This window comes from Leucoraja erinacea, chromosome 4 (genome assembly GCF_028641065.1).
Source record: "Leucoraja erinacea ecotype New England chromosome 4, Leri_hhj_1, whole genome shotgun sequence".
NCBI classification, from domain to species: Eukaryota; Metazoa; Chordata; class Chondrichthyes; order Rajiformes; family Rajidae; genus Leucoraja; species Leucoraja erinaceus.
Genome location: NC_073380.1, coordinates 16802186 through 16827365, shown reverse-complemented (window position 1 = coordinate 16827365; position 25180 = coordinate 16802186). Strand labels below are relative to the sequence as shown.

At 42.6% G+C, this 25180-nt stretch overlaps 2 protein-coding genes across 4 annotated transcripts in view; one reads left to right on the top strand and one right to left on the bottom strand.

The window, feature by feature from the left end:
* LOC129696187 (transcriptional activator GLI3-like) overlaps positions 1 to 13599 on the bottom strand; it is a 360260-nt gene extending 346661 nt beyond the window's left edge. Inside the window, exons 1-2 of one of the 3 annotated variants that reach the window (XM_055633813.1) lie at positions 10845 to 11069; positions 4893 to 4920 (exon numbers count right to left, since the gene is read on the bottom strand). The gene's annotated coding sequence lies outside the window, so the exon portion shown is untranslated. Of the gene's footprint in view, positions 1 to 4892; positions 4921 to 10844; positions 11070 to 13514 lie in introns of those variants that run through there. The other 2 variants (XM_055633815.1, XM_055633812.1) reach the window with 2 other exon arrangements.
* fbxl2 (F-box and leucine-rich repeat protein 2) overlaps positions 10720 to 25180 on the top strand; it is a 144832-nt gene continuing 130371 nt past the window's right edge. Inside the window, exon 1 of the mRNA XM_055633817.1 lies at positions 10720 to 10740. Within this exon, the coding sequence (XP_055489792.1) occupies positions 10735 to 10740 (6 nt within the window). The 5' untranslated portion in view covers positions 10720 to 10734. The remainder of the gene's footprint in view (positions 10741 to 25180) is intronic.

Below are 25180 nucleotides of genomic sequence, written 5' to 3'. Positions count from 1 at the left end.
CCCTTCTTCAGACTGATTGTAGTTTGGCAGGGGGGGTGGAGGTTCATAGGCAGATGATTGGATAAAGGTCAGAGATGAAAAGTTTGAAGGTATGAGTTAGGATAGAAAAGTTTCAAATTGTGAAGCCTGGGGAAGGAATGTAGATGGAAGAGGAGAGGGAGAGGAGAAATGGGCGCCAGTCCAGGCCGGGCACAGGGAAAGAGTGTTGTAGAGCAAAGGTATCTGGGAGTGCAGGAACATAGTACCTTTTTGGACAATAACCTGACTGATGAGGGCCAATGAGTATAGAAGTTGGGAGGTCATGTTGCAGTTATATAAGACGTTGATGAGGCGATGAAACCGTGAGCTCACACACACAGCAAAGGCTGAGGCCGGTCGGTTTTCCTTGGTCCTGAAAACTCCAATGAGCCAATTAAAATGCCCGGTCAGCGAAGTTGATTTCCTACGGCTGCCCGCGACTGCCTGTAACTAAATAGCGACCCCACTCCACTGCACCACAAGTTAAAAGGAACCATGCCGACCAAATTTTTACTTGCGGAAAATTTTTCAACATGCTGAAAATTTTTCCGCAACCTAGCTGAGGCCGCGAGTATGCGGGAACTTCCCTCGAGCATGAAGGAGAGTTCCAGTAACCTCACAGGACCTCCTAGGACCATGTGTCGACCATGCTGCGAGTTTGAGTCGAGGGCAAACTCTTCTAAACTTGCAGATTAGGTCGCCGCAGTGGGACAGCCTCTTCAGTCTCTATTCCTTGTAGTGCAGGAGGATGAGGTGTGATCTTATGGAGGTGTGCAAAATCGAGAGGAATAGATCAGGGAAGGCGCACATAGTCTCTTGCCCAGAGTTGGGGAAATCGAGAACCAAGGATATGTGTTTAAGGTGAGGGGTGAAAGATTTAATAGAAATCTGAGGGGCAACATTTTCACATACAGCGTGGTGGGTGTATGGAATGAGCCGCCAGAGGAGGTAGTTGAGGCAGGTATAATCGCAACATTTATTATACATTTAAATAGGTACGCGGATATGACAGGTTTAGAGAGATATGGGCCAAACGCAGGCAGGTGTGACAATGTAGATGTTTAGTCGTGTGGGCAAGTTGGGCTAAAGGGCCTGTTTCCACACTGTATAAAACTACGACCTTGACTGCATCTCAAAAGTCAAAAATTATCTGGTTCAAAAACATGAGCATCTGATCTCCTGCCCAATCCATGGACTCATTCTCAAGTTGCTGCAATGAGGGGTCAGATACAAGATTTTTCCACGACAGAATACATGCTTGCATTGACATATACAGTGCATTGTAGCAGATGTACCAATCTTTAGTTCATCCATCAGCACATAGCCCTGGATCTGAATGTGCTTAACTTTCACCAAACAGATAATCTTCCAGCAGCTGCTGATGTTTGTCTTAGTGTATATTCCTGGAAATAAGCTTCTGAGCAAAGTCTTGTGTTATGCAGCTGTACTGGAAGCATCTTAACAAAGACCACACCATCTTTCTGCATACTCCCTTGCAAACACAGAATCCAGCAAGAAACGGATGCAGGACTCATCCCCACTTCAGCCTTCTTTGGACCAGCATGCAGTGGCGTTGAGATTGCAACTGTAAATGAAGGATCCGTCTGTGAGGACCCTTCTCGCTATCAGTCAAACAAGTTCTGGTGATGAGATATTCCGCCAAAATAACATTGACAGTCTACTCCAGGAACCATCTGACATGATTGACCTTTTTTTTCCCTGCTTGTCCTTGAGAATTATCCATTCAGGCTGATGACTAATTGATCTGTAGTCAAAGCTCTTCTTCTGCACAAACCTTGTAGTGACAACAAGCAGTACCGCGGTGATGGTCCAGTTGAATGGAATATTCTGCAGCATCAAAACCCATTCTTCATGACGCCATGAAAAGAGAGTCAGCAGGCCATAGTTACATTTGATGCTTGTTTATACAGGTCAAAGCATAACATGATGCAGCCACACAGAAAGGTAGTCATTACAATGCAGACCGTCATGAGTATAGTTCCCACCCACTTTCTTTAGTGATCTGCACATCATATATCTGCAGGTATGGTCCATTTTCTATTTTCACATAGAATGGAGATGGCTTGGGGACTGCTACAACACAGGGACAGGGTATGGGCCAAGTTCCACCTCCACCAAGGGTGAGTTTAGGTAAGCTGTTTGTCCTTTTTTTCCCCCATCATTTTACAAGTTATTAATATTTCCAATTAATATCAGGTCAATGCATTTTTACATTTCATTACAAATTGTTTTAAAAGATTTAAATATTGGAGGCATTTGGATATTGTGGAAAGGTCTTCCGATAGGACAAGCTGTCAAAGGAATAACGGTGCGGTCAGCCTGAACACCTAGACCTACTCTGTATGAAATAGACACTGCAATGAATCTTCGAGGTCACTGAGAACTGCATATCCACAAATGAATAATGCAACTGTGGATACTACCATGAGATAGACACAAAATGCTGGAGTAACTCAGCAGGACAGGCAGCATCTCTAGTGAGAAGGAATGGGTGATGTTTCAGACGTTCCCTCTCTCCAGAGATGCTACCTGTCCCGCTGAGTTACTCCAACATTTTGTGTCTATCTTTGGTGAAAATCAGCACCTGCAGTTCCCTCCTACACGGTATTACCATGATGCATGGGTCAGGTAATGTTCAATCTGGCCTATTCTCTGTAGGTCCCTCGTGCACGAGTATAAAAGTAACACAAGTTATAAGTAAAATTATATTTCGACTATAATCTAGATTAATTTATCAATTTCAGAATTGTCTGTGATCCTTAGGCTATTTTCTTGTGTTGCTATTTCCATGACATGTATTAACAAAATAAAAACTATCCAGTCCAGATATGACTTTGTATGGCATTGGTGTCTGCAAAGCCCTAGAAATATTAAGAAGCATGACTGTGGTCAAATCCCCTGCAGTGGTTGATGAGGTTTACAGAAGTGTCATCTACTCACAAAATACTGTCTCCTAATAAACAGATAAGCAGAAAAACAGGCCCTTCGGTTCAACTCATCCACTTCCAATCAAGGTGCCCAATCTCAGTTAGTTCTATTTACCCGAATTTAGCCCACATCCCCCCAAACCTTCCTCATCCATGTACTTGTCCAAGTTTCTTCAAGCGTTGTAATTCATAATTGTGCCTGTTGTTACCCCTTTATCTGGCAGCTTGTTCCATTTACCCATGAATCTGTATGAAATGGTTGTCCCTCAGGTTCCTTTTAAATCTTTCCCCTCTCAGCTTTAACCTAGATCCTTCTAGATTTAAACTACCCTGCCCCAGGAGAAAGACTGTGTCCATCCATCCCATGATTTTACACAGCACTACAAGGTTGTCAGCCGCCTTCACTCCAGGGAGAACAGTCCCAGACAATGTAGTCTCTCCTGACAATTCAATCAACACTGGAGGAAGACTTCTAATAACATGATGGTATATCCCCCGTCACAGCAAGTTTGTTCCAATTGAATTCCTATGCCAATTTATAACTTAACTTTCCCATTAAAGATGTAGGCAACACAGTGGCTGAGATCCTAGTAATTCAGGGCAAGTTAACAGTCTACAAGAATGCGTTATGTTTGAGGGTCATTCCTTTCCTGAATACAACAATTATTCATTTTTCTAATATTGATGCTTATCTCTTGAACGAAAAGCTTCACAGTCACTATCATTTAGTCCTCTAAAATTGTATTCTTATTTATAGCTACAGAAAGCATTATATGTAAATGTCACCAACTCTTAGACGCCATTTATTATTGTTATCCAATTTATTTACACCAGTCAACTTATTCTCATGCAAAGTTACACCCTCTGTTTACATAAGCAGCCTCTACCAGGTTGTCATACAGGTTGTACATCACATTGAGAAAACATAGTCTACATCTATAGTGACAAAATATCAATCTGCACTGGCTTATGAGTACTTTGAGAGACATCTAACAAACCAACTTTTCTTGTACTGATGTTAATACTAGAATTGTTGCACCACGCAATTTAATAAGTCCAATAGATATCTATTGATATTTTGATGGTATTAAGATTGTTTAATGAACCAGCGTTTCATTAAACAACTTCTTTAAGATCTACTATTTGCTCACCCAAACCACAATAATAAAACGATCTTAAAGTAAACTTTGCATGCATTTAAACTGAATACTTTCTTCTTGATTTTTCCTTGTAATGCATCACTCATTGGGGTAAGTGCAAGTCACAGATTTTTCCTTGTAATGCATCATTCATTGGGGTAAGTGCAAGTCACATAACTCTTCACATTACAGGCCTCAAATTCAATTTCAATGTTTCAACAAGTTAACTCTTATTTTATATAAACTATTTCCACATGTCTGTGACACAATGTTATGCATCTGTACAAGTCTTAATGAGATATTAATTTCTTGATCCACTTTGGAGTTTTAAAACTAATCAATGATTGAGCAATAAATTCAGTTCAGTACTTCATTAGAGCATCAGTAATAGAAGCAGAAGTAGGCCATTTTAATGGTCAACAAAATTCTAGGAAGCAAGATACTAGAGGGTCCACTTACAGGGAAAAAAAAAAATGCAAATGCTGAAGTATACGACCAAATTCCCAATATTTTAACAGGTAAAAACTGGTAAATACTGGTCATTCAAGCATCGGTTAACAAAATTAAATGCAAGTTATGTACAGTCACTAGATCAGGGGTTCCCAACCTTTTTCATCCCGTTTACCCCTGGCAACTTTAATAGCACATAACAATGTTATTTCACTTATTTATGCACAACTAATGAACAGATACTGGTATACCAGAGCCAAACGCAGTCAGAAATTGAGAAAAAATATTTACAAATCCAGAATCAACAAATTTACCCCCCTGGGTAGGTGAAACTTACCCCAGGTTGGGAACCCTTGCACTAGATTCTGTAAAATATAATATTGAGCACTCTAAATGAAACATGTACATATACGCCATCTAGCTCTGAGTAATAAATAATCATGATCTCTTTTACTGAGAGGCAGTTATCTGAGAATTTTGTTTCACATTATGGTACTGCACAACGTGATCAATTTTCTCTTCCCTTAAATGCATAGTACCAGTCGGAGTTTAAATTATTCCAACAGGCACAATTGATAGGATGTAGGTTAAATGGAACTCTACCTTTCATTTTACAATTGTTGCTATTTAAAAAAAAATTAAACGCTGAAATCAAGTAATACAGATAACATTAAAATGGCAAAAAATGAAGAACTATGCATCAGCATCAGTTCCATAGAAAAGAGGAGAAAACCAGATCCCAGCAAGATAAATTATTCGACTAGCCAGAAGCTAGAACAAAAATAGGTGCGATTCTTAAGCCTGGCTCTGGTTCACATTCCCCTCCCCCCCCCCCCCCCCCCCCCCCCCCCCCCCCCCCCCCCCCCCCCCCCCCCCCCTCCCCCCCTCCTCAATTAAGACTTCCTCTGTACACACCATTCAGCTCTTTTAGCAACAATAACCCTCAACATTTAACAAACATCACAATGGCAGGAAACACTACAGGACGTATTTCAACATTTCTATAAAATATTCAACGCTGGCTGAAAATCAAAACACTTTTAATTACTCATGTTCCTCGTTTCATACAGTGCTCCACCATGCTGCAATCATTACTCAAGCATTACCAACAAATAATTACCAAGCTATCGGTGGTGGAAGGGTAAGGCATCCGTGTCTGGAGCACTTAACATGCCTATAACTACACACTGATGGAAATCACAGTTTTTCCTCAAACACAACTTTTCATTTCAACGATTCACAGCTGTAATTATCATAAGCTTTGGCTTCATATTTTACATCAATTATACTGACGAAAGATAACAAATATTTTATAAAACATACAAGCACTAAAAAAGTTTTTGGACGTTAAAATCCTTAGTTATTCAATTTATCTTCACATTAAACACTGGAGCAGAATCTATAACCTAACATGTTTCCATTAAACATTTTCAATGAAATATAATGTGTTAAACCCATTACACCTGTGCAATAAACTGATGATGCATAAACATTGTTGCTGTTTTCAGCAATACTAAATATAAATGAACTGTGCACATGATAGATGCATAGTTTTACAGTATTTTATAGGTAAGTTAACAATAAACTATCCAATGGCATTCTTTACTGCTACATGCTTATTTACAGCACCATTCTGCCTAGAAGGTAATCTCTCAAAAACAACTCTACCGGGCTGTGCATCTATTACATTTTACATAACCGTTTAGATTTTTTGGGTGGCTACAATCACCAATTTCAAAACCAAATTGCAAATCTAATTTTCAATAAAAATTATGTATCTATAAATATGAACAATATCATAATGCCAAGGCCAATTTGACATTTTTCTGTTTTCACTTAAACCAGTTACTAAATGGCTCTTTCGAATACTTTTTAATAAAATCCAGCTGGGCTCTACACATCTCATCAACCACATACTGAATGAGAGAAGTGACTCCGAGGCAATATCTGTAATTGTACAGGGAAAAAGAGATTTTTCTTCACCATTTATCAGAGCCAAATTTAGCCCTGGAAGACAAAGACGATTACATTCAGCTTGGAGACATAGAGAAGCTTACCTCCGAGTCAGTCAGGCAGAACTATAACCAGTAATTCTACAAGTCGAAGAGTACAAATACTTTTGTATCTGTAATGGTGTTAAGGAGGACCGGGCGCACACCCTCAAGGCATCACTAATACATGGATGACTAATGACCCAGACATGCTGACAAGCATTGCGGGACAAGCTGAGAGTTTAAGAGCTAACTAAAACTATGGAAACAAAAAAAGCTTATATAATTTAATTCACAAAATAATCTGTGATAAGAAAAATGGACTATTCAATGTTACTGAATAATAATAGTGCAGCAGATATTTTTAATCTCTAAATATACATACATATGGAAAAACTGGGTTTGTTCAGATACTGCAGAATGCTGTTTAAATCACAAGCATGTAAACAGTACGTTCTCTGCACATTTTTAATGGTTGAGTAACTCAAAAGCTTGAGGTATCACAATGAGAAAAGTAATCACCTTTAGAATGTGTACTTAAACCCTTTAACCACCAGCAAACATCTATATTCTTAAAAGCAGAGGAGTCTGCAGAAGTAATGCCTTCACAATATACTGAAACACGGATACCTCGTTTTATTTTGTCGTGAAGGTTGTTCAATAGCCAGTGAGTCTATTAGAATATTTAACGGAATACATTATCACATGGGTAATTATATTTGAGCACTTGAAACACAAACAATGCAGTGCAGCACATTGCTTTCAGAATCTAACTTTTAGAAGAGACCATAAGTATTTAGATAATCATAAACCAATCATTAAGAGAGGAATGACAATTGTTGGGAAGAAGAGTTACATTTTTTTAGCCAAATACAAAAACTATTTACATAGTCCAATGGAATGGAAGTAAGAAACGAAGTATTTCACAGAATAATTTACACCAATGCCATGTAGATTAATAATGCTTTTCTGGTAAATTCAGTAGCATGCTAACAATTGCAAACTAATTGGTCTTTTCTAAGATAAGTGATAGTCTGTCTTTTTGCGGCATTAGGAATATATATTTAAAAGATCACATTATAGCATGACTGAAACATTAGCTCTGGTGTAAAACCTTATTAATGTGTGTATTATACTTCATAACTGCCTACTATAGCAAGGGACCTGACACACTTATTAATTTTTACTGACTGCTGAACAGCAATGATACTCAGCATGCTGCTCTGCATAATTTGCATTATAAAATGGTTTAACATGTCATAATTTCTGTATCGGAGTACTGAAGAACATATTTCATAAGATAGATAAAATGCTACAAAAATTTGACGCCAATGAATAGGCTATTAAATGCTGTATCTAACCGGACAACTCCTCCCCCACTATCATAGAATTTTCCTCCTTTAGTTCAGCACCAGATAACTTTTAAAACAACTGGAGTTGTACATTGGTGTAACATATAACTATCAGCCAGTTCCCATTTCTCAAATGATTCATACAGAATCCACTACACGGACTAAAATCATTTTAAATGTTATAAATGCACAAAGTGGTTACGTTTGAAATCAAGAATATTTGGAGATGATATGCAATGCAGTGGGACGTTAGGTGTTTAAAAATCATGCACTGACTGCCCCTGGATATACTTCCTCAGAAAATACAGCGCATCTGCTATTTATCACGTTTTTATTCTTAAAAGACACACTGATTAGAAAGGTCCATATCATTCTCAACATATCTTACCTAGTAGATATTACAGATTTAAAAATGAACATAGTATAATGGGCTGCTGTTAGCATATGCTAAAGTTCAAACAAAAACATAGAACAGGAAGCACTGTGAGCTTATAAAATTGTTATTGAAGTCAGGAATACAGAGCGTATCTGCAAACAGGAACAGTCTACGCTGATTTTACCAAGATCTGAGAAGTGCCCTCAAGGTATTGTGGGATCTGGGATTAGAAAACTGATAAGAACCCATGCTGCCCATCATCACTTTTTCTTCTGCACTTAAACACAAATGCACCAAGGCACTCACTCGTCTGCTGCCCTATGTTACTGATTGTGCTATATAAAGCAATTGTAGCCTTTTGCTGTCAAGATATCAAAGACAAAGCCATCAAAGTGTAAAATTCTGGTTTTGCTCCTTCCCTGGACTACTGGTATATTTCAAAGAAGCACAAAACAAAATCAATGAAAGTGGAAGAAAATCATAAAAGAATCTCACTTATTCGTGGCCATACTGAACGCGTTATAATTAAACCATAACCATATCAGAAGACCTGAAAGAGATATTTCACCTATAAGCTAACAAGAGCCAGCCACACTGAATTATTTTATTTTGAACATGTCAACCTAAAAACAGTGAGCAAACACATTGCTGGTATTTGGGAAATTCCTTGTGGTTGAGTGTACAAAATGAAGAATGTTTTAAAAGAATGTTATTGTAATCCATTACCAATTACAACTGGCAGCATGAGCAAAATATTTGTCTTTAAAGCATTTATATTTAAATCACGGGAGTGCGACCAACTGCGCAAATGGGATCTTGTATTCAAGAATTAAGAACAGTTATGCAAAAGGAGATGATTTGGGGGATCTTCTGGCGTAAACATCCCGAAACTAAAACGTGATCACGGTATTCAATGAAATTACTGCCCTAACCAGAATCCAGAAACATCATTCTATTTTACAGGCAAGAAACAGCTGCAATTTGGTAACTGCCACTTCGCATTACCCTCCTGGTGCAATTAAATTGAGAACATCATGGTAAAAATGTGTACACGTTGGAAAGGGGGGGGGGGGGGCTGGCGGCAATTGACAACTAAATTATAGGAATTTACAAATATTCTTCTCCTTGGGAGACACTGCAACTCATTCAACGGACATTAATACAGCTGCAAATCCTTAATTTCCAGAAGAGAAATAATGCCTGAATTATTAAAAACCTCAACTTTAATTTACATAAGTATTTGGCGGGTTTCAATTACCATGCAAATACTGGAGGCAACATACTGGGGGTGTCACATTCAGCGATACTTTCTTTAAAATGAACCCATTCCGGCCTCAATCCGATTCAATGACGAAAGGAGGTGCGATTCGACAAATTAGACTCGTTCTGCCCCACTTTGTCTGGAACCAGCTAAAATATGTCTGCATGTTTTTGAATTGAAGGCCTTTAATTCCTGCAGGAAACTTTGGGAACTTTTACTAATTTGGTTTAAATGCCATTCAAGATTTGCTCCCTGGACTCGGTGTACGTTAGACTACCAGAGAGATGCCGAGAATTAAAACTCATCCCCACACCTTTACTTCACATTATTTGCGCTGTTCAGTTCGCTTCGTATAAATCAAAGGAAAAATAACTCGCACTGAAATGGACTGTGTCTCCCGAATCAATGCCGCACTCAAAAAAAAAAGGCGGTTCACAGCCCCTCCAGTGAGCCAATGGTCCCAGCGCAGAGTTTCGCTGGCAGACGCGATCTGTTGAACAGCTGGAAGCAACTTGTTATAAAATGTTTTACACATACACACGCAGGCTGGCACACATCCACACACACACACACACACAGCTCGGGGGATTCAGCCAAACTCTGCTTCTCGTTCCTCTTCGAGTTTTCAGACGGAGCGCTAAACTTTAGCCTAAAGTGGAAACGCGATTCATCCTCCCGCCCGCTCCACTGGGGCATGTAGGACCCCCCTCCTCCTCCTCCCTCCCTCCTCTAATTCCTCTTCATTTGGTCAAAAGCAACTTCTAGGAGGGAAAACATGTCTGCAAGCAGACAAAAACAGCGCAGAAAGTCAACCCGGGATGCGCGCCACAGTCTGACGGTGTGAGTGGGAAACGCTCCCTCCTCCCGCGTCCGTTGCGGTTTGTCCGCAAAGTTGCCGAGCTGCCAGTCCCGGAGGAGGAGGGAGGAGGGAGAGGGAGAGAGAGAAACCGCTCCCCCAGTGACGGCCTCGCCGCTTCTTGAAAAGAAAACAAATCTCGGCGGGAGAGGAGGAGGGGGAGGGGAAGGAGGAGGACGAGGACGAGGACGAGGACGAGGACGGACTGAGAAACCTCCTGAGAGAAAGTTTGCCAAAAAAGTCTCCCTGAAATTCCCTGAGTGGGAAACAAAAAAAACTTCCCCAAGTGAGTGTCCCGCAAGCCCGGAGTGATGCCGGAGCCTGGGCCCGCCCGGCAGAGTGGATGGAGGTACGCGGGCGCGCTGCAAACATGCACAACTTGCAGCAGTTTCAGGGGGAGGCTTGTGTCCGTGGAGGGGGATCCGAACGGATGCCCCACGAAGAAACACTTACCGGCTGCGAGCTGCAGTCCTGCGATCGCCGAGCGCGCTCCTCCAGCGCCACAGTGTGAAGAGTCGCTGACCTCGGCACCCCGCTCGCAAATCAAATACTTATTTATTGAAAAGGAAAACCACCCCCCTGCAACAAAGTGGGGCTTTCACACAAGCCAGCGGCCCGGCCGAGCCTCGCTGCCTGCTCCTGGGCCAATGAGGGCCCACGAGTCGGGCTGTCAGTCTGACTCTCCCGCCCCCGGCTCCACTCACTCACTCCCCCCGCCCCGACCCGCTCCTGTCCCGGCCCCACTCACTCACTCCCCCCCCCCCGACCCGCTCCTTCCCCGGCCCCACTCACTCACTCCCCCCGCCCCGACCCGCTCCTGTCCCGGCCCCACTCACTCACTCCCCCCCCCCCGACCCGCTCCTGTCCCGGCCCCCACTCACTCACTCCCCCCGCCCCGACCCGCTCCTGTCCCGGCCCCACTCCCTCACTCCCCCCGCCCCGACCCGCTCCTGTCCCGGCCCCACTCACTCACTCCCCCCGCTCCTGTCCCGGCCCCACTCACTCACTCCCCCCGCCCCGACCCGCTCCTGTCCCGGCCCCACTCACTCACTCCCCCCGCTCTTGTCCCGGCCCCACTCACTCACTCCCCCCGCTCCTGTCCCGCTCTTGCCCCGGCTCCACTCACTCACTCCCCCCCCCCCGACCCGCTCTTGTCCCGGCCCCACTCACTCACTCCCCCCCGCTCCTGTCCCGGCCCCACACTCACTCACTCCCCCCGCCCCGACCCGCTCCTGTCCCGGCCCCACTCACTCCCCCCGCCCCGACCCGCTCCTGTCCCGGCCCCACTCACTCACTCCCCCCGACCCGACCCGCTCCTGTCCCGGCCCCACTCACTCACTCCCCCCCCGCCCCGACCCGCTCCTGTCCCGGCCCCACTCACTCACTCCCCCCGCTCCTGTCCCGGCCCCACTCACTCACTCCCCCCGACCCGCTCCTGTCCCGGCCCCACTCCCTCACTCCCCCCGCCCCGACCCGCTCCTGTCCCGGCTCCACTCACTTGCTCCCCCAACCCGTTCCTGTCCCAGGCCGGCCTGACACTCGCTACTCCCGCTCTCCCTCAAGCCGGTCCTGTCACTGGCCGGCCTCCCACACACACACCCCCACCCACCCGACCCGCTCCCCTCCCGGGCAGCCTGACACCCCCCCTCCCCTCCCCTCCCCCCCGGACCCGGCCCACTGTCTGACCGGGAGGCTGCTCCTGCGATGCTGCAGAGAGTTCACTTTAACAGCAGAAAGTTGAAGGAATGAAGCTAGGGGGGGAGGGGGAGGGATGTGGAGACGGATGGAAGAGGCGAATGAATGAGCTGAGAACTTCACAACAGAATGAAGTTTGAGAACGAAAGTTTGCGAGAGGGAGAGAGAGAGAAGGCTCGCTGAAGTTAGGCAACAAAAGTTAAGAGTAAGGAGTTTGAAAGTCAGGGATAGAAAGTAAACGAAGTAATTACAACGGGGAAAGGTGAGATTTGGGGAAAAAAGAAAATAACATATTCACCAAAAGTGGAATTCGAAGTGTGGCGAGAGAGGAACAGAGAAGCGAGGAAACGAGAGTCCTGAAGTGACCGCGCACACTCGAGGTTTCAAATGGGGTAAAATAAAACTATTGTAGAAAGAATTGAGTTGTATATGCAACTATGTTATGGGATGGGGGAGATAGGCAATGGAACCGACAATGTTAACAGGCAAACTCTGGGAATGCGAGGTGCCGTTTCCTTGATGTTTCTCCAATGGTTCATGTTTCAAACCAGCACGCACGGGTGTGCCGCGGTTCAAATGGCATGACATCGATTTCGCCAATTTTCTTTACTTTGCCTCAATCATTAATCTTCCCTAATGTTTCCTGGTCTGTGCCGTTTCCAACCCGCACCATCTGTATCTAGCACACGAGCTTCATGCTCGAAGAACGTTCAGCAGCATCCTCTTTAACCGCAACCAGCACCAGTAAGTAATGGAGATTTGGGAGGAACGCATAGGTCCTTGTGCGTGTTTGAACCTAGAAGTACAAAGGCGCCTGAAAGTCCCGCGGACGTCAGATAACGCCTGGAATACCTGAGCAATATGGGGGTCGCATCTCACATCAAATAACTAGCACTGATTCAGCATACAAGACCAATCGTGTTTGCTACACAACTACTTTCTTTAACATCGAGTAAAATAAACAGGCGAGGATTTCACACTTTTTAAAATTTATTATTAGTGAGTATGTGTGTGTGTGTGCATTTCCATCTCGTTTCTGGTTTAATGTTTATCTTCGGTTTATATACGAAATGTTTCTTAGAATAAATATTTACTAGATGGAACACCTCAAAGAAAAAAACAGCTTTAAGTATATGAATGGAGTCACGCGGTCCACGTGTTAAAGCAGTATTTAAAACCCTTCCCGGCGATGAAAATCGGAATCAAAATAATGAATTGCTCTTCGGGTCCCATTGGTGTTTTATCCATTCTGAGTCAATCACATCAAATTCCTTAACCGAAACGGAGAATGCATGGAACATTTGTCGAGTCAGGCAGTACCCGCGGAAAGAGACACATAGTGATCGCTTTGTGATGACCGAGAAGGCCGCGCAAGCTTCACTCCTTTTGGTAAAACACTTCAACTCCCCCTCCCATTCCCACACTGACCTTTCCATCCTGGGCCTCCTCCACTATCAGAGATCCAACGCAAATTGGAGGAACAGCGCCTCATATTTCGCCTGGACGTCTTACAACCCAACGGTATGAATATTGACTTATCTAACTTCAAGTAATCCTTGCTTTCCCTCTCTCTCTATCCCCCCCCCCCCCCCCCACACACACACACACACACACTTAAACCGCACCAGCTTCTCGTTTTCACCCAACAGCTAACGATGGCCGGTTTCCTTTATCATCGTTACTTTTTTTGCATAACTTTCATTCATGGTTCTATATCTCTCTACATCATCGTCTATATCTCGCGTTTCCCTCATCCCTAACTAGTCTGAAGAAGGGTCTCCACCCGAAACGTCACCCATTACGTCTCTCTAGTGATGCTGCCTTTCTCCAGCTTTTTGTGTCTATATTCGGTACTAACTATCTCGGAGTCCCCATCTCCCCTGACTCTCAGTTTGAAGAAGGGCCTCGACCCGAAACGTCACCGATTCCTTCTCTCCAGAGACGCTGCCTGTCCCGCTGAGTTACTCCCAGCTTGTTGTGTCTATCTTCGGTGCAAAGCAGCATCTGCAGTTCCTAACTACACGCACTGCTTTATGCCCAGGTTGCCTTGTTCTTTCATGGCCATTTTCGGTCCAAATATATTCTGCTGTTGTTGAACTTCAGGAAGCCATTCCACTTCAATATGCATTATATTAACTGGTTTCGGAAGGGTTTCGGACCGAAACGTTGCCTATTTCCTTCGCTCCATATATGCTGCTGCACCCGCTGAGTTTCTCCAGTATTTTTATGTACCTTCGATTTTCCAGCATCTGCAGTTCCTTCTTAAATACATTACATTAACAGGTTGATTTAAGGATTAACACTTTAACAGGACTACAAATCTATTGACAAAACAAGAAAGACACTAGAGTAAATAGATGCTGGGAATTTGAGCAGAACACAAAGTGTTGGGGGAACTCGCCAAGTCAGGCAGCATCTGTGGATGGCAATGGGCAGCTGACGTTTCACGTCGTGAACCCTTTGCAGACCGACCCGCCGTTTTTGTTGCTATAAACAAATGAACTCGGCCTCTTCTCCCCCCCCCCCCAGGCAGGCAGACCCGACACACACACACACACACACACACACACAAGGATTACACTACAAGTACAACAAGATGCAGACACTCAGCACACAAGAAGGAGAAACGTATCAGGTCGAAACTCTTCCGCCAGAATTGAGAATGAATCTTCTTAAACACGTTCGAAAATATATCAAGAATTGAACTTGTTCGGATCAAGTAGACAAAAATGCTCGAGAAACTCAGCGGGTGAGGCAGCATCTATGGAGCGAAGGAAATAGGCAACGTTTCGGGCCGAAACCCTTCTTTAGACTGAGGTTGCGTTTAGGGGATTTGTTGGTTATTTCCCACACTTCCCGAACGGGAATGTAAAAACAGATATAACAGGTGTCCAACATAAGCTTTATAGAATCTCATTGTATTAATAAGAAACCGAAAAGTGTCCTAATGGGCGCCTGAGTATATTTTTAAAAAGTATTACCCATGACAATCGATATTTTATAGACTGCATTGATAAAATTATTGGAAAAATATCTCGTGCCCTCCAGAAAATATTCGTTTTGAGGTTGTCTTTACCCTTTGTGGGGGTTATTGATATGGTTGATATTAGATTAATTTGGGGGGGTTTGGGTTTTTTTTTTTGCACTAATTCAGACTGCACTACAATTTTCGCACCATTCTGCTGTTTTGCATTCGGCGCTGTATCCATTGCTGTAGCCATCATGTACACCTTGCACTCTGTGGGCTTCATGCGAACAGGGGATTTCAGTGTATCCTAACAATAAATTAATCTAACTCTAAAAGATCTGGCTGTGTCTTAGGTTTAAACATTAAAACCAATTGCAGAATTATTAGGGTTATGGCTTAAGGCACGAACTACACAACGCCAGGTTAGGTTGCATTAATAAAACATGTCATCTATGGCCAAGGACTAATAATTAGTCTATTGAAAATCACTAAACCATTACATCTTGGGGGGAAAAAATCTGTCTCTGGCACCCCTTTTCTGTCAGACGGTTCCGTTTCTTTATTCGTTCACCAGACGTGGGCATCGGGGCAATGCCAGTATGTTTTGTTCCTCTGTGAATGCCCCCGCCCCGGATTAAGGAGGCTGTTAAGAATCAACTGCGTTGGTACATCCGAAGTCACACACAGACCAAACCAGGTTGCGTCGTGCGGGAAGGAACTTCAGATGCTGGTTTAAACCGAAGATAGACACGAAAAGCTGGAGTAACTCAGCGGGACAGGCAGCATCTCCGGAGAGAAGGCATAGGTGACGTTTCGGGTCGAGATCTGAAAAAGGGTCTTGACCCGAAGCGTCACCTAAACGAGGTAGGGTCAACAGATGTCCTTCCTGCAATAACATGAAGGAACCATGTGGAGTTTTATTGTTATCTGGTGGTTTCATGGTTAAATTATTGAGTGTTTTATTTAATCCAGGTTTATTTCATGACTGGGAACTCGACGATTATTTCAGAATATACCACTTGTTGGAACCTGTAATACATTTGTGTGATAACCCAAAATGCGGTGCAATTATCCCACCCATGTAATATCAGGGGTAGACAAAAAGTTTAAGAAGGAACTGCAGATGCTGGAAATTCGAAGGTAGACAAAAATGCTGGAGAAACTCAGCGGGTGAGGCAGCATCTATGGAGAGAGGGAAATATGCAACGTTTCGGGTCGAAACCCTTCTTCAGATGTTACTAATATCGTCCATTGTTAACTTTGGCGGTACCCTTTTTCCAGTTTATGTCTTTCGATCTGTTTGCCAAAGGTCGCGCAGAATTAAAAGCTGTGCTTATTTATCACCGCCATCCCCGTATTTAGTAGAGACATTATACTAACGCAGATTTCAGCGCCACCTTGCTGAAGGCAATTTGGTTTGAGACGTTTTCGTAAATCACGGATGCCTACACTTTAGAGGTGATGGTCCAATGCTTTAGGGCATCCTGCGGATGTGCAAGGCGCTGCAGAAACATGGGCATTCTTCATTTATGAATGGGGACCATACGCACTGACGGTCAAAGGTGCGCGGGAGACAGATGGATATCTGGCGCGAATGTGCCATTTATACAGGCTAATCGATTGAAGGCCAAACTCACACCTAACCCGATACAGGCGGTGTCTCCCGAAGGACGCCATCCTATTTAATTCGATACCCGTCTCAAACCCCCGGCAACATTTGACCGAAAGTTTGAAAGGTATCGAAAGTTGGGAAGAGGCGGACCCAACTGACCGAAGAACCTTCGGTGCTGAGGAGCTGTGAACATCAACTAAGGTTCGTTCATCAAGGAAAAACCTTGCATTCTCACAGCGCTAAATCAAAGTGTTGAAGCAGCTGAGTACTAGTTTTTTTCCGCGAGACACATGACAACAGCAGTCTGCCCAGCCACGCAGTTCCTGAACTCTAGAGGGAAGAAGTGTACACTGCAAATTCCAGGGATAGCAAGGTTTACAAGGAATGTGTAAATCTCTTGGGGCAGCCAAGGAATGTGCGCCCCCAATAGATTTACACCAGAAAAATCACCCACACTATGATCTGCCTCCTTGTCGATCTTTCTCTGTGATTTTCCAAAAGGCGATTAACATTAAGCAAATGATGTATAGGAAGGAACTGCAGGTACTGGTTTAAACCGAAGATAAACACAAAAAGCTAGAGTAACTCAGCGGGTCAGACAGCATCTCTGGAGAAAAGGGATAGGTGACATTTCGGGTCGAGACCCTTCTTCAGACGGAATCCAAACGACACACCTTTCTGTTTAAATTCTTGTCAGAATTTCTGTAGTTGGAAACGATTAGTCCTTTAATTTAGCGTATTTGTCATTGATACAAGGGGATTTAAAATGTTTTTGGAATCGCACCCATCCATTTAGTTAAACATTGCAGCAACATGTTTACTGCCATGAAATGTAACTGTGGCCATGTAGTAAAATGAAATCGGACTTGTTGATTTACTTATTTTGTGTAACCTGATTCAATTCAAATATGAACGCATAACATTTTTTCTATCGAACCACCAATATTTTAGTTAGACATAATCAACAGGTCGCAGTGAGTTTTAAGCGAGCACACGCTCCCTCTGGCGGTGTCTTAGAGTCAAGCAGTAACCTCGGTAACTCGTCAAGTCAAGTTTATTTGTCACATACACATACGAGATGTGCAGTGAAATGAAAGTGGCAATGCTCGCGGATTTTTTGTGCAAAAGACAAACAACAAAACAACCAAACAAATTATAAACACAATCATAACACACATATTCTTTTACATAATAAATAATAGAAGGAAAAACGTTCTGTACAGTTAGTCCCTGGTGAGATAGGCGTTTACAGTCCGAATTGCCTCTGGGAAGAAACTCCTTCTCAACCTCTCCGTTCTCATCGCATGGCAATGGAGGCGTTTGCCTGACCGTAGCAGCTGGAACAGTCCGTTGCAGGGGTGGAAAGGGTCTCTCATGATTTTGTTTGCTCTGGAGTTGCACCTCCTGTTGTATAGTTCCTGCAGGGGGGTGAGTGAAGTTCCCATAGTGCGTTCGGCCGAACGCACTACTCTCTGCAGAGCCTTCTTGTCCTTGGCAGAACAATTCCCAAACCAGATGGTAATGTTACCAGACAAGATGCTTTCCACCACCGCTGCATAGAAGCACTGGAGGATCCTCGGAGACACTCTGAATTTCCTCAATTGCCTGAGGTGGTAAAGGCGCTGCCTTGCCTTCCTCACGAGTGCTGAGGCATGTGATGCCCATGTCATATCCTCAGAAATGTGGACTCCCAGATATTTAAAACAGTTCACCCTATCCACAGGATCCCCATTTATACTCAATGGAGTGTACTTCCTCGGATGATGTGCCCTCCTAAAGTCCATGATCAGCTCCTTCGTTTTTTTGATGTTCAAGAGGAGGCTGTTATCCTGGCACCAGAGTGCTAGATCAGCCACCTCCCCGGTAGGCCTTTTCATCGTTGTCTGAGATCAGGCCCACCACTTCACCACTTCATCTATGGAAGAGAAAAATATTCATATAACATCACAATTCAAAACTTAATTATATGATAAATGTTGACCTAACCTAAGGTGCACAAAATTTAGGCGGCAGAACCTAACTGCTTAAGTGCGGTTGTCAGAGGGAGAAAGCAGAAGAATGGGGTTAGGAAGGAGAGATGATGAGCCTTGATTGAATGGTGGAGTAGACTTGATGGGGCGAATGGCCTAATTCTGTTCTTATCTCTTATAACAACATATTTTAGGAACAGACAATTTTGTGCCTATCTTTGGTTTAAACCAGCATCTGCAATTCCTTCTGACGCAATTTCTGTTAATCTCTATTTGTCTTTTAGCAAATTAATTGCCCAATAAACCATCAGCCGAAGTGAAAACAAATAATTATGAACTTAAATAATCTTTTAAAATATGATTGTTAATGATTTTTTAATTATCCTCCCTTGTTCAGAAAGTAACTATACAAAATGTAAAGTCTCTTTCCTTCGGGTACAAATTGGTTTCAGAGATTTTTTTAAATGGCAAATTTGAAACTTGCCTTACTTTCCTTTTTCTCTTTACTTTCTTTTAAATTATTGTTCTCCACTTTATCTGACATTGAATTTGTCCATTTTAATTCATAGAAACATAGAAAATAGGTGCAGGAGTAGGCCATTCGGCCCTTCGAGCCTGCACCACCATTCAATATGATCATGGCTGATCATCCAACCCAGTATCCTGTACCTGCCTTCTCTCCATACCCCCTGATCCCTTTAGCCACAAGGGCCACATCTAACTCACTCTTAAATATAGCCAATGAACTGGCCTCAATTACATTCTGTGGCAGTGAATTCCAGAGATTCACCACTCTCTGTGTGAAAAATGTTTTTCTCGTCTCAGTCCTAAAAGATTTCCCCTTGATCCTTAAACTGTGACCCCTTGTTCTGGACTTCCACAACGAGTTTTAATTCTCCAACGAGTTTAAACTCAAGAGAGTTTTAATTTTAATTCAAGAGAATTCATCCTCTATCTTAGTCATCCTTTTGTTTATTTGTCAAGCCTTAAATCTCGTTTGTCAGGGAGATGTTCTGTTTGTTGCATTGTTCTCTGGGGCCTCAGGAGGCCTATTGTTTTCATTGCAGCATCATCAACTTGTATATCCAGCAACTCTTGGTGAAAGTTTTCTAATTTGAACGGGGCATGCTGCAAGTTACAATAAGGAATTTAATAAATCAGGCAGTTTTTTTTACTAATCACACTGAAATGAATAAACTTTATTTATTTCAAACTAAACATCCAGACAAGGGGCAACATTACATAAAAATGCATTGCATATTAAAAACATCATAAAGTACATATAAAATGTTAGTATATCACATAAAATATATGTTAAAAAAACCACAATACATGAATTAAAATCCAGAATAAAAAGAATGATCAATGTCCTACAACAAGACAACGATACCAGTGTCTCCACAACTGGGATTCGTAGCGTGTAGTGCTAAACCTTATGTTTGACAAGGCCACAATAATTACATTTTTAGAGTCATTTATCCTGCAGATGAATTTATACATATGATTTCTTAGGATAGCTTCTAATGTACTGACTCCTGCAGCCACAAACATGTTACTAGCACTACACCATCTAGGTTTCCTTAGCAGTGTTCTCATGGCATCATTATATGACACCTTTAGTCTCTGCAAACTTGTCTTTCCATAGTTCGACCACAGGTGCGCAGTATAGACTGGTGCGCAGTATGCTCTAAACAGCGACATCTTCACCACATCTGCACACGCACCAAACTTACACAAGAGAATATTCGCCTGTACATACAGCATGTGTCGTTGCCTATAAATATCCTCATCATCTGTAATTTGTTCTGTAATAAAATGCCCTAGATATTTTACGTTATTACAGACACTAAGATTATTGTCAGACAATTTAAAATCAGGAAATTTTAGACATTTATCCCTAATCCATTAAAGCTTCCATAATGGTAAAATATCAGCTTTTCACCTAAGATCTTATCAAAAATAAACTAAGATGCAGTGGCTTTCAGCCTTAAAGTGGATAACCTGGCACAGTCTCAACAGACTGCGGACGGGCATGGGAAGGAGCAAATCGAGCAAGCTGAAGTGGGCTATACTGAAGATATAACCATATAACCATATAACAATTACAGCACGGAAACAGGCCATCTCGGCCCTACAAGTCCGTGCCGAACAATTTTTTTTCCCCTTAGTCCCACCTGCCTGCACTCATACCATAACCCTCCATTCCCTTCTCATCCATATTTATTTTTAAATGATACCAATGAACCTGCCTCCACCACTTCCTCTGGGAGCTCATTCCACACCGCTACCACTCTCTGCGTAAAGAAGTTCCCCCTCATATTACCCCTAAACTTCTGTCCCTTAATTCTGAAGTCATGTCCTCTTGTTTGAGTCATGTCCTCTTGTATGGCAGATTGCGATTCCAGACTATGGAACGTCTCCTGAGCTGTGACACACAACACAAGATTAGAAATTGTTCAGCCTGAGCCGAACACACTTCTCAGCATCTGCATACAATGGCGTCTTGCACTTCTTGTGCTTCTTGTGCGTGGTGGTGGAAAGATTGGTGGAAACGGGGCCACGACGTGAACGCTCTTTCCTTGACCCCTCGCCATCACTAGGCTAGCTACAATTCTACTGACTACCATTTGTCCCACCTTACCCGAGGACAAGTGTAAACCCTAATCCATTTTCCTATATTCCATTTTAGTGCCTTTCTCTCCACATTTGCTCCAATGACAAGACTTTTCCTTCAAGTGTCTCTAAGACGACTTCCTTCTTGTTGAACTTGGTCTTTCAGTGTTAACAAAGTGCTTGACCACATCACATCCATTTTCCATACCTCTGCTCTCCACCGTCACAGGACAAGGATACATGTGTAGGAAAGAACTGCAGATGCTGGTTTACACTAAAGACAGACACAGAATGCTGGAGTCAGTCTGAAGAAGGGTCTCGACCCAAAACCTCAGCCATTCCTTCTCTCCAGGACAAGGATACGGCTCCCCTTGTATTCACCTTCCGCCCCTCCAGCCTCTGCAATTTCCACCACCTTAAAACAGACTCCTCCACCAGACACCCCTTCCCCGCTTCTTCCTTTTCTGCATTTCACAGAGACCATTCCCGTTGCAACGGCTTGTTCCTTTCTGTTCTTCCCAGGGAGTCTCCCTTTCTTACAACACTTTCCATTGCAAACTCCAGGTGATGGGGCAATTCATGTGCACTTCTTCCAATCGAATGTAGTGCATTTGGTGTTGACAACGCGGCTTCTCCAGATTAGAGAAACCAAACGGAGGTTTGGTTTGACGCAGGTGATTGTTTTGCAGAACACCTGCATTTAATCTGCAGGGAGAACATTAAGCTTCCCATTGCCCTCCACATTAATTCTCCATCACAATCCCACTCTGACCCATTAGTCTACGGCCTTCTGTACTGTTTCAGTGAGACATAAAGCTGTACCATTCTGGGTCAGATATCAGATAATGATGATACGGAGTACAGGAAGGATATTGAGAACCATGTCTCCTGGTGTCGAGACAACAACCTTTCTCTCAATGTCAGCAAGACAAAGGGGATAGTGATCGACTTCAGCAAGTGAAGCGGTACACATACCCCAGTTTGCACTGACGGCGCCAAAGTAGAGATGGTTGAAAGCTTCAAAGCTGAAAGCTGTCCTCCATATGACATCGCCCAGGCTTGCATCCGACCAGGATGCATCACCCATGGTCAGTCATGGCCGAGGGGTGCCTACTAAATGATCAAAAAAAGAGGAACGGGTTGCATCTAAATTGGAGTGGAGGTCCAATATCCTTTGCAGGGTTTCGCTAGTGCTACTCAGAAGGATTTAATGTAGAAAGGCAGGGGGTGGGAATCAGAGTAGTAGGTCAGAAATGTGAAGGAATGATGGGAAGGTGATGGTTAGGATCAGTAAGGCTCAAAGGCAGGACAAGCAAAGAGAGGTGAAGGAATATGATCATGCTGAAGGGCTGAAGCGTGTTTATTTCAATGCAAGGAGTATGATGGAGAAAGCAGATGAACTTAGATACTGGATTAGTGCTTGGGATGATGATGTTGTGGCCATTGTAGATACGTGGTAGCGAGAGGGACATGACTAGCACCTCAATGATCTGGGGTTTTGTTGTTTCGGACATGGAATGTGGAGCAGTTGTGCTGAGACTGTCATTACGGCACTCAGTGAGGATATAATGGAGGGTTTGTCCACCAAGGCGATATGGTGGAGCTCAGAAGTAAGAAAGGTGTTAGCACTTTAATGGGATTATACAATAGGCCCTCCAATGGCAAGTGGGAGATAGAGGAGCAGATATGTGGACAGATTTCGGAAACAGGGTTGTCTTAGTGGGTGGCTACAACTTCCCCTGTGTTAATTGGGACTTTCTCAGTGCCAAAGACCATGACGGGTCTAGATTTGTGAGGTGTATCCAAGAGATTTTCTGAGAATCCAACCTGAGAAGGGAACATTGAGTTCATTTCCCAACTCCCCTTGACTTGGGGAATGAGCCTGGCTATGTGACTGGTGTTCCAGTGGGAGAATATTTTGAGGATCGTGATCATAATAAGTTTTAAGGTTGTTTTGAGTAGGGAGAAGACTGTACCTTAAATGATTCAATGATATTTTATGGTCACATGTGCCTAGGTACAGTGAAATGCTTTGCTTTGCATACAACCCAGTAAACTCATATGGCAGAAGATCTCACATACATAGTACACAAATGTTGCCATGTTTCTGGCGTCAACAAAGTTAGAAATGTTCACTGACCAATCCTATACTTCAGTCATTTCCATACCATATAACCATCTATCTATATCTTCTATATTACTAAAACTCTGTTCTTGACCGGTTTTGTGCTACGATTTCCGAGAGAACGCCGCCACCTACGGCCGTCATTTTTTGGCCACCTTGATCAGAGCCCCCCTCCGCCGCATGTGTGCCGAGGATTTTTCCCGTTGATTAAAAATGACAGAGGTATTAATGTTTTTACAAAATTCCCCATTCTCTCTGCTGTCCCCGCTGGCGGCAGGGGGAGGGACTATAACACCAGGAAGTGGTGTGCCACACAGTCTCTTCAAGATGGGGGAAGGCAGAGGGTCACGTTTCTCTGAGCTGTGAATAACACTGAACACATGTCAACTCAAATGTAAATGTCCTTAATGGTTCTAAAATGTTTGCAAAAAGTGTCTCTTTTGGTTCTACAATGCTTGCAAAATGTGTCTATTGGTTCTAAAGCTTGCAAAAAAAGTGTCTATTGATTCTAAAGCTTGCAAAAAAGTGTCTATTGGTTCTAAAGCTTGCAAAAAATGTCTATTGGTTCTAAAGCTTGCAGAAAAATGTCTATTGGTTCTAAATCTTGCAAAAAAAGTGTCTATTGGTTCTAAATCTTGCAAAAAAATGTCTCCATTGGTTCTTTTTTTTAAATATTTTATTTTATTAGAAGTAAGTACAGTCATATGGCACCAAAGTGCCTAATATATATTTTCATAATACATTTTATGTACAACTTCTTTTTTTTTTGTTACATTGTAAAAAGATGAGAATAAGAAAAAGAAGTTAGATAGTAAAGGATAGAAAGGTGTGAAATATATAGTGTGTGAAGAAAGAAAACGAGTAAATGAAGAAAATTGAGAGAGAAAATAGTGAAAAGAAAAGGAGATCATTATTTATAATCTTGACCAACCCGCGTCCAGTCCTGAAACAGTTATTTTTTCACAATTGTGTTGCACCCATATGATTCCAAAAAAAAAACGACGAATGGAGACCAACTCGTTATGAATTGGTCTGATTTATCCATTTGGAGGAATCGCATTTCCTCAAGATGAGCGGTGTCCAACATACTTGCAATCCACATTTTAAGCGTTGGTATTGATGTACCCTTCCAAAATTTATCGTATTAATTTTTGCTATTATTAAACCATAGTTAAGGAAAATAGATTTTGAGATGTGTTCAATTTATTCCCATCTTCCATTACACCAAAATATAATCATTTCAGTATTAGGTTCCATTCTTGTCTTGAATAAAAAAGTAAGTATTTCAAAAAAATATCATTCCAAAATCTAAAATCCTAAAGTTTAAAGCAGGAAAACTAAGGAGTGTGTTATAGTTGCCTTTTGGGCTAGACATTTATCACAAGTGGCGGATAAATTTGGATAAAATTTTGTTCAATCTTGTTTTTGAATAATATAATCTATGTACAATTTTAAATTGAATTAGATTATGTCTTACATTAATTGAACATTTGTGAATATATATCAGGTATGTTTTATGATTTAACCTTCGTAATTTTTATCATTAATTCCCGTTCCCACTCTTCTCTAAGTACCTCTGTCTATGGTAGGGCTATATTTAGAATACTATTATATAAATAGGATATTAATTTTGTGAGTCAGCTTCAATATTCATTGGTTCTTCCAATAAGTCAGGAGTTACTTTTTGATATCCTTGTATATATTTTTTTCACAAAGTCGCAAATCTGAAGATATTTATTTAAAATATTGGTTGTTTTTCAATTTAAATTTTAATTGTAGTTGTTGGAATGATAGTAGGTTTCCCAT